Raw genomic sequence first — 13,298 nt, forward strand, 5'->3', positions numbered from 1 at the left:
TGAGCCAGACCTACCTGCTGGTTCTGTAGACTCCTGAAGACGTGAGCTGTGGTTGCTGCTCACCCGAGAGGGACACAGACACTGGTGTCAGACATTGGGGAACATTCAACTGCATGAACACTCTTGGTGGCTGATGTGCTGGATCGTCAGCACCAAGACTTGGCCCTACGCAGCACACTACAGGCTTCAGTGTTGGGGACACCTCAGGCCAAGAAACTAACTGGGCAGGGACACAGCACAGTCTGCCTAAAAACACCCTGACTCCACCTCTAGACATATACCTAGACATGGCTCTGCACACCAAGGGCCAATATTCACCTCCATACACCAGTGGGCAGGCATCAGCCCTTCCTGACAGGAAGCCCACACAAACCTCTAGACCAGTGGTCCCCAATCTTTCTCACAACAGGGACAGGTTTCACGGAAGAAAATTATTCCACAGACCGGGGCGGGTTTGAGATGACTCAAGCACATTACATTTATTATGCTGCTGCTGATCTGACTGGAAGTGGAGCCCAGGCACTAATCCAAGTGATGGGGAGCAGCTGTAAATACAGGTGGAGCTTTGCTCGAGCTCCCACCACTCACCTCCTGCTGTGTGGCCCGATTCCTGCTGCTACTGCTAAGTCGCCTCAGCCGTGTCCGACTCTGTGCGACCCCATAGATAGCAGCCTACCAGGCTCCCCCGTCCCCGGGATTCTCCAGGCAAGAACACTGGAGTGGGTTGCCATTGCCTTCTCCAATGCATGAAAATGAAAAGGGAAAGTGAAGTCGCTCAGTCGTGTCCGACTCTTAGCGACCCCATGGACTGTAGCCTACCAGGCTCCTCCGTCCATGGGATTTTCCAGGCAAGAGTACTGGAGTGGGTTGCCATTGCCTTCTCCGGCCCGATTCCTAACCGGCCACAAACTGGTGCTGGTCCACAGCCTGGGGGTTGAGGACCCCTGCTCTAGACCAGCCTCACCCACCAGGGTGCAGACACCAGAAAGAAGACAACTATGATCCTGCAACACAGGCCAGACTCCACCCTGGGACTAGCTGGGCCCTTGTCCTGCTCACTAGCAGGCGATCGCAACCTTCCAGACAGTCTGGACCCCATGATCAACGGTCAGGAATGGACCTGCCAACAACAATCTAAAATGAGTTCTAGGATCCCTGGGCCCTGCAGCCAAACTCCAGAAAACATTTCTTAACTGCTAGTAGCTTGGCACTACTCCCAGGATCTGGCTTCACCTATCAGTGGGCATCTATAGCCCCAGAGTCTTTGGGACCCTGACTCAGCCCACCAGTGAGCCAGCACTAGCCTCAGGGCCCCCTCGAGTTCCGAGACCAGCCTCTCTGTGACCAAGCCCAGCTAAAGAGCAGCCAGCAGCATACACACAAGGCAAAGCCAGGCAAACACCAGACTAGGAACCAACCAAGCCCACCATGCCACCCACGCAGCCAGCCCCAAAGAGAGATTCATGCAACCCTCTAGGGGACCCCAACAGAGCATAGCTTCAGTGACAAGGGGAGTGCCCTGCTGGGACACACAGGACATCTATACAGTGCCACTTCTCCAAGGCTGAGGAATACAACCAACCCATCACACACATAAAAATATAAATAGCAACAGACAAAACAAGGTGTCAGGACTATGTTCAAGACAAAGTAACAAGATAAAGCTCCAGAAGAAGAGCTAGGTGGAGACAGGTGATCTACTCAAGAAACAGTCAAGAGTAATGATTGTAAAGATGATCAAAGAACTTGGGAGAACAATGGATGCACAGAGCAAGAACTTACTTTTTAACTAAGAATTAGAAAATATAATAAATAACCAGAGATGAATGTAACAAATAACATGAAAAACACACTAGAAAGAATCAATAATAGGCTAAAGGATACAGAAGAGTGTATCAGAGAGCTGGAAGACAGTAGTAGAAATACTGCTGCTGACCAGAAAAAAAAAAAAAACAAGGACAGTTTAAGACACCTCTGGGACAACATTAAACACATTAATATTTGCATTATAGGGGTGCCAGAAGGAGAAGGGAGAAAGGACCCGAAGAAAATATTTGAAGAGATAAAAGCTGAAAACCTTCCTAACCTGGGGAAAGAAACAGTCAACCCATATCCAGGAAACACAAAGCTTCATACAGGATTAACCCAAAGAGAACCAAACCCACCAAGACACATTGTAATCAAAATGCCAAAAATTGAAGAGTGAATACTAAAAGCAGCAAGGGAAAAGCAACAAATAATATCCAGGGGAATTCCCATAAGCCTGTAAGCTGATTTTTCAGCAGAAACTACAGGCTGGGAGGGAGTGGTACAATATATGTAAAGTGATAAAAGGGAAGAATCTACAACCAAGAATTCCCTACCCAGCAAGGTTTTCATTGAGATTTGATGGACAAATCAAAAATTTCACAGACAAGCAAAAGCTAAAAGAATTCAGCACCAACAAAACTAGCTTCACTACAAATGTTAATGGAACTTCTCTAGGTAAAAAAGAAAAGGCCACAACCAGAAACAAGAAAATTATGGAAGGAAACAATCTACCAGTAAAGGCAAATACACAGTAAAGGTAGGAAATTATCCACACACAAAGCTAGTAGAGATATTAAAAGATAAAAACAGTAATATCACCTACATGTATAATAAGCAGTTAAAGGACACAAAAAACAATTAGATGTAAAATATGGTATCAAAAACAGTAATCATGAGGGGAGGAGAGTACAAATGCAAGGAGGAGTATTTAAAATGCATTTGAAATGAAGAGATCAGCCACTTAAAACAATCACATTTATATACAGACTGCTATATGAAAATCTGATGGTTAACAGCAAACCAAAAATCAACACTAGATATACACACAAAAAAAGAAAAAGCAGTCCAAAATAACACTAAAAATAGTCATCAAATCATAAGAAAACAAAAGAAGAAGAAAGAAAAGACCTACTAAAACAAACCTGAAACAACTAACAAAACAGCAACAAAACATACACATCAATACTTAAGTGTAAAGGGACTAAATGCTCCATCAGAAGACACACACTGCCCGAATGGTTACAAAAACAAGACCTGTATATATGCCGCGTACAAGAGACTCATTTTAGATCAAAAGTCACAGGTGGACAAAGACATGCCATGCAAATGGAAAAAGGAAGAAACAGTCAGAGTAGCAATACTTGTATCAGACAAAACAGACTTTAAAAAAGACTTTTACAAGAGACACTTTTTTTTATGGTGGGCTCTTACTCCACCATATAAAAAAATTAACTCAAAATGAACCAGAGTTAAATGTAAGACCTAGAATTATTTAACTCTTAGAAGAAAAAACAGAAGTCTTCATAATGGATAAGCAATGGTTTCTTAGCTATAGCACCAAAAGCACAAATAATAACAACAACAGAAATACACACATTAGACATTATCACAATTAAAAACTTGTGTTTCAAAGGATACCATAAAGTGAAAATAAGATCTATAAAATGGGGAAATTTTTGCAAATAATATTTCCAGTAAGATACTGGCATATAGAATATATAAAGAACTCATACTAGATAATGAAAAGAAAAATAACCCAATTTGTAAGTGGACAAAGGATCTGAACAGACACATCCCTGAAGAAGACATACACGTGGCCATTAAGCACACGAAAAGATGATCAACATCATTAGTCATAAGAGAAATGCAAATCAGAACCATAATGATATGTCACTTCATATCCAGTAGGATGGCTCCAATTAAAAAGTCAGGTAATAATGAATGTTGGAGAGAATGAAGAAACTGGAACCCTCACACCCTGCTGGTGTCAACATAAAATGGTACAGCTGCTTTGAAAAAGTCTAGCAGTTCCTCAAAAAGCTAAACAGTTACCATATGACCCAGCAGTTCCACACCAAGGTATATACTTAAAAGAAATGAACATATATACCTGTACAAAAACTTGTACACAATGTTATTTATGATAGCCAAATAGAGGAAACAACCCAAATGTCCATCCGCTAATGAATGGATAAATTCAATGTACCATATCCAAGCAATGGAATATTTGGTAATAAAAAGAAATGAAGGGATTTGCCTCACTGCACTACTGAAAGCAAGAAGGGTTATTAGCAGCTCTACTAGAGCCACTTGCAAAAATTCAGCCAAGGTTCCTGATCTCACAACATCAGCTCAGACCAGCATGGTCTCACCTGGAAATACGACATCAACACACACCACCAGTTTTTCCTTCAGTACACAAGGGATATAGGCTTCATCAAGTTGGATGGAGTGATACTTCTTGAATGGATTATCCAAGACATAGATAGCCAATGAAAGTAATAATGCTAGTTCTTTGCACATAATTTTTTTTAATCTTGAGAGAGAGGTGAAGCACTGTTACATCCACATGTTACAATGTGGATGAAGTCTGAAAACATTATTCTAAGTCAAAGAAGTCAGTAACAAGGGACCATATATTCTATAATTCCATCGGAGAAGGGAAATATAGAAAACTCTCAAAAAAAATTTGAATCACTCTGAGAGAAAAAATATTTTCAAAGTGGAATATTTTTAAAACAATAAGAAATGATAATTGTGTGACGTGATAGACATGTTAATGCTACAGTGGTAATATTGCAATATAGAAGTACTAAACCAACATGATGCACATTATATCTTAAATTATACAAAAACCAATGAAATTCCTGCTCAGAAGGAATTTCCAGGAAAATGTACCTAGGAGACCCAGGCAGTAGTGATGGAGCAAGTGGCAACCTTATGAGGTGACCAGTTTACAGTAAACAAAATACCCTAGAATATGTGTTAATAATTTAAGAGATGTAATTAGTTAGTCTTTATCATTGCTTCAACCCATTAGCAAAGATCACCCACAATGATGACGGAAGTTAATAAGGCATTATTCTAAAAATAAAACAATTTTAAAACACTTTTAAAATTCCACGGGCAGAAGAGCCTAGCAGGATACATAGTCCATGGGGCCGCAAAGAGTCAGACACAATTGAGCACCTGAACACGAAAGTACAGAGTTTTTAAAAATACATATATAACATAATTTTCCCTCATATATGACCAGTGCTGCCAGTTCTCCTGATGACAGATGTCAATATCATTAAGATTTTCTCCGATGAATAAATTTAAAACAGTTGCTAATACAAATACCTTAAAATAGAACTCATTAACAGACGTCCTCTTTTGTCTTCATCCTTTGAAGCCATGATTTCATTTTGTATTGAATGGAAAAAACAGACAATTATTTTGAGCAATCTGAAATAAAACTAAGTTTCTTGATTATCTGTGGATTTGAAAAGTTGCCTGGGGGTTAAACTATTTAGTCTCAAATTCTGAAGCTTAGAAGACATTTGTGGAGATGATTCTTCCACCTGTTGGAACAATAAAAATAAAGTTAGCTTTATAGACATGTAGTTGGTCTACCCTATGTACTTCTATTCCCTCTGACTGCTTCTCAGGAACTTCATACATTTCCTCACTTCTTGAGCACACCAGAACAATCAGTTGTCATTTCACTTAGGCTTACTGTGATAACCCCAGTCCCCACCTCCAGGACTGGCATACAGAAGTGACTATTTGCTGAATAAGTACACATATCTAACTTCTAAAAGTGTGGACAGGGTCCACTACATAATTTGGCAGTGTAGAAGTAAAATGCGGGTGGACTTCTCTGGTAGTATAGTGGATGGGAATCCACCGGCCAATGCAGAGGACATGGGTTCGATCTAAGGTCTGGGAAGATGCCACATGGCAACTACGCCCATGAGCCACAACTACTGAAGCCCGCATGCCTAGAGCCTGTGGTCTGCAACAAGAGAAGTCAACACAATGAGAAGCCAAGCATGGCAACAAGGAGTAGCCCCTGCTTGCCACAACTAAAGAAAGCTCGCACACAGCAACAAAGACCTGACACGGCCAAATAAATACATAATTTTAAAAAATTAAAATGTGAGCCTCTTGTTCAAAAACTAAGAATTTCAAGATGACAAGCAGAGAACACTGCAAGCATAGGGTTCCTTCTAAGCAGGAAGCCCTGTATGACCGGCTGCCCAGGATGCCCGTCCATGATGCCAGCCATAGGTGTGGTTAAGTTGAAACACTGCAACTACATAAGTGCACTCTTGGTACTATTAGTATTCCCAAGCACTAGTCAATGGACCAGTAGAGTCATGAAAAAGATTCACCACCATAGACAAAGAGAAAAATAAAATTCAATTCATCATTCATCTTGCTAAATCTGTTCAGTTGAGAGAACTGTGATAGTTAATTTTATGTGTCAATGTGGCTACGCCACAGTACCCAAATATTTGGTCAAATACTATTCTACATGTTTCTGGGGAAGTATTTTTCACTTGAGACAAACAGTTAAATCAGGTGACTGAGTAAAATGGGTTACCCTCCAAAGTGTATATAGGTGGGCTTTATCCAATCAACTGAAAGCCTAAACAGAAAAAATTGATCTCTCACAAGGAAGAAGGAATTCTGCAGTAGAGCACCATGAAATTAACTCTTCTCTGAGTCTCCTCTCGGCCAGACTACCTGCACATTTTGGACTCTACCATCACCAGCCCTCACAACGGCATAAGCCAACTCCTTAAAATAAATCCCAAAAGATAGATTGGACTGATTAGATAGACAGATAAAGACACACACCCTATTGGTTCTGTTTCTCTAAGGAACCCTGAGTAATATAAGGACTATCTTTATTCAGGGACTATATGATATCTTTCCTTTTTAAGTGAAAATGTCATTTGCTTTCAAAAAAGTCTGGAAATCAATGCTTTAAACATAAAATTTAGTAGTATTTTACACATATGTTTTTATTTTAAGGTTCGTTTTTGTCCCCCCACCTTTTTTGTTCAGTGGTGGGAGGTTAGGCAAAAGAAGAAGAAAAAAAAAAGAACAGGTCAACGCTTTCTTTGAAGATGCTTTTCAAAACTCAAGGCTATGAATCGATGGAAAAGCAAAAGTTTTCATCTAGGAGGGAGGGGCTCAGGCATTTCAGTCATTGGTATGTGTAGAATTTAAAGACCTGGCTTTTAGCAGCAGTGTGAATATGAAGGATGAGAATGTGGGCAGCCCTTGTCATTGAATTTGATCTTTTACCAATGACACATCTCGATGCACCTGAAGTGTATTATTATAAAACACAGAAGTCCTTAATTTATCAGTCCTGATGGTTGAATTCTAGTCTCCTTGTTTCTAGGGATTCTTGCAAATGCCACATACTTCTGGCAAAGCATGTGAGAAACTGATCCTTTTCATGTAGACAGCTTTGTTGGTGCTGCTGCCATCATGCAGTGCTAACAGCCAGCGCTGGGCAGCCCCTACCGTCACTCTGTGTTCACAGACCTTTTGTGACGCTAGCCTCCTCCACAGCTGAAAAGCTTTGGCAAGCTCAAAACTGAAGGTAAATAGTGCTGCCAATTTCTCTTTGCACCATCATACAAACCGTAATTCCTTCCTCCAACGTTGGTGCTAAGAAATAAAAAGCAGAAACTTTTAGAAAAAGAGTCTTTCCTTGGAATTGCCTGTTTTCTGCTCCAGGTCAAAACTTTATTTATCCCAGGGTCTCTGTAAGAGGTAACACAGTTTTTTTTTTTTTAAGTATTTTTAGCTGAGATGGAAATTCAATCTCAGCTGAGTCGATCTCAAGTACAGAATGAAACACAGGCTTCCCAGGTGGCTCAGTAGTAATGAATCCACCTGCCAAAGCAGGAGTCCCAGGAGACTTGGGTTTGATCCCTGGGTCAGGAAGACTCCCTGAAAAGGAAATGGCAACCCACTCCAGTGTTCTTGCCTGGAAAATTCCAGGGACAGAGGAGCCTGCAGGCTACAGTCTATGGGGTAGCGAAGAGTTGGACACAACTTAGCAACTGAGCATGCACACCGAATGAAACAGTATCAGCAGTGATCTTACTAGTTTGAAGAAGGAAAAAAAAAATCTTTTTTCTGCTATGTCCACTTTCATCACTTTCCACACAGAACTTGTCCTTTGGCCTCTTTTCCCAATTCTGGTTAATGTTACTTGGAGCCACCCGGATGTCCAAGGCAGAAGCCTACGAATCACCCTCAGGCTCAAACTTACATACAACTAACTGTCCATTATGTCCACTGACTCTATCCCTTAGCATCTCTACTACCTCTTTAGAACCTAGTCATTTTGCCCAACCTACTGAAATAATCTTTTTGCTGGGAACTCAGTCCCTAGTCTCTCCCTAACCATATTCACTGAACTGCAAAGTCAGCTTCATAAATGTCAATGCACAGAGCTTTTAAAATGCTTCCAGTGCTCTCCACTGCAATCAGTAGAACATACAGTCTGTTTAGAGGAGCCTTGGTCTCTTTTCCAAGTGTCCTCAGCTCAACTTCTCATTTGTATGCCGTGTTCCATCCCCGCTATTCCATACCTGTTGTTGTCTAATATGCCTTAGAGAGCCTTTTGTGGGGCACCCTGTTAGAGAATTTTTGAAGATCTCACATCCATGTGGGCTCAGAAGTAGAGAAGTTTCCTTTAGAGCTCAGTCTAGTAAAGGCAGGTTACATTAACACTTTCTCCTCTGAGTTCCCACAGCAGCCCCTTCTTATAATTGTCACCATGTTGGAAGCCTAAAGACTCACCCTTAACAAGTCTGCTGCTGGCACATAAAGCAATTCTTAAGCTTGTGTAAGAACTACATTTGGAGGTAATTTACAATCCCATCTTTTTTACACAAAACAGCCTCATCAACTTGGATCGTCTAACTTCTAAAACTAGGAAACATGATTTTGGATTATTTCTAAAAACCAAAAGAGGTCTCAGTAGAAGTTTGCTTCCCTTATAAACATTCAAAAGGATCTTTTACTGTCTCTAAAAGTGATTCTCAAAGGAATTCTTAAAGCAAGGAGGGGGCATTATGAGAACAAGTATGCCTCTGAGCATGAACGTGAAAGAACAATACACTGGAGGTCTGATTTCTTTTTTTAAAAGAGGCTTCCCTGCCATACTCATAGTTTATATTTTAATTGCTATGCATTTTTAAAGTGTTATCAGATGATCAGCAATCACGTGATACAAATGCGGTCCTCAAGAGTCAAGCAGACGGCAGCTCCAAATGCAGCACAGAGGGCGCGCTGTGCCGCCCAACCACTTTAGGAACAAACCAGAAACTGAGCTGGATTCTGCTAGGAAAAGAGACAGGATGGGAGAAGGCAACCCGACAAGAACTACTTCATCTTCCCTCCACACAACCCAACAACGGACTGCACTCCTTCCCTTCTAGTGCAATGGAAGAAGGATCCCCTGTTCCCAACCCTATCTGCTCATGCTCTGGACTGTCCCCATCTCACCCACTTCAGGTCTCCATTCCTGCAATGATCCCCTCTCTCTCAATCATGAATTTCTTGTTTTCCATTGAACCATTCCATTAATACTCCAGGATGCCTTAAAATAAGGCATCCCCCCAAAATAAATAAACCAATAAATCCTTCCTTGACCATGAGTCCTCCATCCACATACAACTCTCTCTCTCTGCTTCTCTTCATAGCAGCCTTCTTCTAGAACCCTGCCTCTACTTCTCCCTTTACTCCCTCACCTCCTAGTCCCTGACCAAGTCACTCTAGGCGGGCTTTCGTCCCCTCCCCACCACTTCAGTCTTCCTTCTCTCTCACTCATACTTCTTTTCAGTCTCTTTTGCCAGTTCCTCCTCCTCTGCCACATCTCTGAAAGCTAGGAGTATCCCCCCACCAAAAAAAGTCTTAAGGTCTCCTCTTCCACTTGTGGTGTCTCCTCAAATTAGTCCACCATTATATGCTAATGACTCCTAACTGGACATTTTGGGCTTTCCTGGTGGTTCAGTGGTCAAGAATCCACCTGCCAATGCAGGAGACATGGGTTCGATCCCTGGATCAGAAAGGTCACCTGGAGAAGGAAATAGCAACCCACTCCAGTATTCTTGCCTGGGAAATCCCATGGACAGAGGAGCCTGGCGGGCTACAGTCTATGGTGCTGCAAGAGTCAGACGTGACTTAATGACTGAACAACTTCCTAACCTACCCTGAGGCTCTAAACTTCTCTACCAACCACTGCCTTTCTCCATAAATCCACATATATGTCTAATTGATAACCTAAACACAACATGTCAAAAGAAATCTCTTCATTTCCCCAAACCCAGTTCTCCTCATGTCTTTCCTATCTCAAGAAACGGCACTACAATTCACCAAGTTGCTTCAGACAGAAATCCAGGAATCATCCTGGGTTACTGTTTGTTTTACCCCCTCACATCCAATCAACAAGTCAGACAGACCCCATCTTCAATCGGTATCAAGACTCCAACCACTGGGGACTTCCCGAGCAGTCCAATGGTTAAGACTCAGCGCTTCCAATGCAGGGGCCACAGGTCTGTTCCCCGCTCAGGGTGCTGAGATCCCACATACCGCATGGCGCAGCCAAATTAAAGGACAAAAAAGAATCCGACCACTTTCCATCCCCCTCCCTGCTCTTTCACTGCTCTCCCTGCTATGACTGGTCTTCTTGCTTCCACCTTCCTTTCCACAGGTCACTCTCCACAGCAGCTGGAGGGATGGTTGTCAAGCATACATTAGATGGTATTACACCTTTGCTAAAAGCCCAGCAATGGATTTCCATTGCAAGTAGAATAAAATCCTAGCTGCCTTCCGTGGTTCTGCCTATCTCTTTACCACCACATATTCTCTCTTTCTCACTCACTAGGCACACAGGTCTCTTCCTCTTCTAATGAGGTCATTCCTTTTCAGGCTGTGCATCTTCTACACCCTCTGCCTGGGACGCTCTTCCTTGAAGCCCCACCTGGCTGGCTTATTTGCATCCTTTAGTGCTCAGCTCAAATGTCACCTCCTCAGAGAGGACTTACCAGACCATCATGGCCCAGGACCACCTCCTGCCCCTTTAACCCCTATTGACCACTGCCTACCTCATCACCTGTATTTTCTTTATAGGATCTTTCTTAATCTGGAAATTTTATTTTCTCTGGTATGGGTTGCCTTTGAACAAATGGTACAACGTAATGGCCATGAAGCCAGGAACCTGTTTTTTTCCCTCTAGATCACTTAGATCAGTGGCCAACAGAAGAGCTACCATTTTTTTTTTCCTAAATGCTGAATGAGGGGATGCAGAGAGGAGGAGTCATCCAAGAGGAGGAGTCATCCAAGACAAGTTGCAGAACAAAAACCAAAAGGAAGAGACATGAATAAGTTTGGTTAAATGTGGTGAATGAAGAGACTAGAGTGACAAAAACAAAAGCAAAAAAACAAACAAAAGGAATAGTGGGAAAAGAAATGACGTTGGGAAAGATGGAATCAAACAGAGAAAAGCCTCAAATGCTGAGCTACAGCACCTGGAATGTACACAGCAGGTCCTAAGGAGCCACTGAAGGCTTCTGAACAAAGGGATGAGCTGAGCACTTAGGGGGTGAACTTGGTAACAAGGTGTAGGGTATATCAGCAGAATGGGAACAAGAGAAGGGAAGGCAACCAGGTCAGCAATCATCCAAGGTCAAGATCTAAAAGAGCACAGACTAAATGAGATGGAAGAAATCCCCAAGAGACATATTTTGCAATAAACCCAGCAGCTATCTGGAGGTAAAGGATGAAAACAATGCAAATCTAAACAGACTCTAAGATTTCAACTGGGAAAACGGATAAATGTTTAAAATGGAGAAATTAGAAAAGAGAGTAAGAGGCTGGGCTGTGGCTTCAGAAAGTCAATCTCTAGGAATGAATACATAGATTTTGGGGGGGTTTAGGAGGGTGGTTCATGACCTCCTCTTCAGCATTAACAACATTCAGTGAAACACTTAGCTTGGTGAAACATTTACTGAAACACCAAATTTCTTACACAGCCTGTCCATCTCCACCACAGGCCACCTAGGCATGAATTCCCAGTGCCTGGAATGTAGTTGACAGCTGAAAACGATTTGCTGAACAAATCACTAGTGCAAAGGTTATGGCTAAAACTGAGAACAAGATCAGTTCTCAAAGGAAAAGAGAACTGAACCTTGGAAAGATGTCTCTGGTCTGAGAAGGAGAAGAAAAGGAGTGAAGAAATGAAGGGAAGATGAGCCAGAGACAGAGGGGAAGTATGAAATCAGGGACCACTGAAACCAAGAGAAGGAAACATGGAAATAGCAATTGCAGTTAAAAATACTGACTGTCAAGGGGAAAAGTCCAGAATGAGACCTAAAAAAAGACCTCTGAAGATGACTGGGACCAGCCACTTCAATGGAGCTGTGAGGAAAAAAGTGAGACCACACCTATGGAAGGGAGGGGAAGGTGATGAGGAAGATGAGCAAAGGTGATGGAAGATTAAGAAGATCCTCCTGGCATGCCATCCCTACTCATCAATCCATCAACACTATCCAGAGTGCCAGCCTCAAGCAGAGGGAGAAACATCCAACCAAGATCAAGCTAAGATTCAACTGGATATAGAAGTAGAATGGAAATCTGACAGAGGTGAGAGGAACAGTTGTCTTTTAAGTCTTGCAGCACTATGTAGCAGTAATAAAAATACACAGTCATTTATAAGCACACTGAGGCCAGCAATATTTAAATAAAACCTGAATATCAGTCCTACCATAAGAATTTTGCTTGGACTTTCAGCATCATTCAAGCAACACGTTCTTTTGGACCCTCTCAGTTGTGACAGATCCTCAGTTTCATCCACTTCATCATATGAAGATAATTCCCATCCTTCAGCAAAGGCAAGCAGCATGTCATCAGCCACAGAGTCCCCGCTTCTGGGGCTATCATTTGTCACCATGTCAGCTGTGACTGTAGAGAGTGGAGATGCTGACGGCTGTGTGCTGGGTCTCCTGCTGTCTTCAGGACTCTTTGATGAGGATGCAAACTCTGCTGGAGATGTACAGCTCCTGGAAAGTTTATTTTGCAGAAAATGTTTTAAACGAGTTTTCCTAGGAACGCTCTTTCTCGTGATGGCACTTCGAAGCTGAGACTCTTCTGCAATGACGTACACTCTGCAGCGGCCCCGGGTCACAGCGGTGTACACGTGCTGCCAGTGCTGGCGGCCCGCCTTCCCCACCACGTACACGACTGTCTTCTCCTCCGACCCCTGAGAGGAAAGAATGCATGGGGCAGTCTTACTACTGCATAATGGGTTCACTTCCCGGACAGTCTACAAAGGTAGAAAGGAGACAAGTCCTCCAAGTGCTCTCAAGCGCATTCAACCTGGCCAGAGTATTCAGATGAATCCCCCTGAGGTGTTCCATTTTATTCATTATCCCAGAATTCCCATTTTCTAACTATGCTGCTAAGTTTAGGTGTCA

At 42.4% G+C, this 13,298-nt stretch overlaps 1 protein-coding gene across 4 annotated transcripts in view; it reads right to left on the reverse strand.

The window, feature by feature from the left end:
- The window catches only part of HELB (DNA helicase B), an 80,297-nt gene that overhangs the window by 33,856 nt on the left and 33,143 nt on the right, over positions 1 to 13,298 (reverse strand). For 2 of the 4 annotated variants that reach the window (XR_014082067.1, XR_014082066.1), the window contains exons 12-13: positions 12,590 to 13,084; positions 5,152 to 5,372 (exon numbers count right to left, since the gene is read on the reverse strand). Coding sequence is in view for 2 of the 4 variants with exons in the window: in XM_081589889.1 (XP_081446015.1) it covers positions 12,431 to 13,084 (654 nt within the window). In the remaining 2 variants the exon portion in view is untranslated. Of the gene's footprint in view, positions 1 to 4,323; positions 5,373 to 11,783; positions 13,085 to 13,298 lie in introns of those variants that run through there. The other 2 variants (XM_081589890.1, XM_081589889.1) reach the window with 2 other exon arrangements.

Source organism: Giraffa tippelskirchi, chromosome 4, assembly GCF_054371585.1.
Source record: "Giraffa tippelskirchi isolate mGirTip1 chromosome 4, T2T-mGirTip1v1.2.pri, whole genome shotgun sequence".
Classification (NCBI taxonomy): Eukaryota; Metazoa; Chordata; class Mammalia; order Artiodactyla; family Giraffidae; genus Giraffa; species Giraffa tippelskirchi.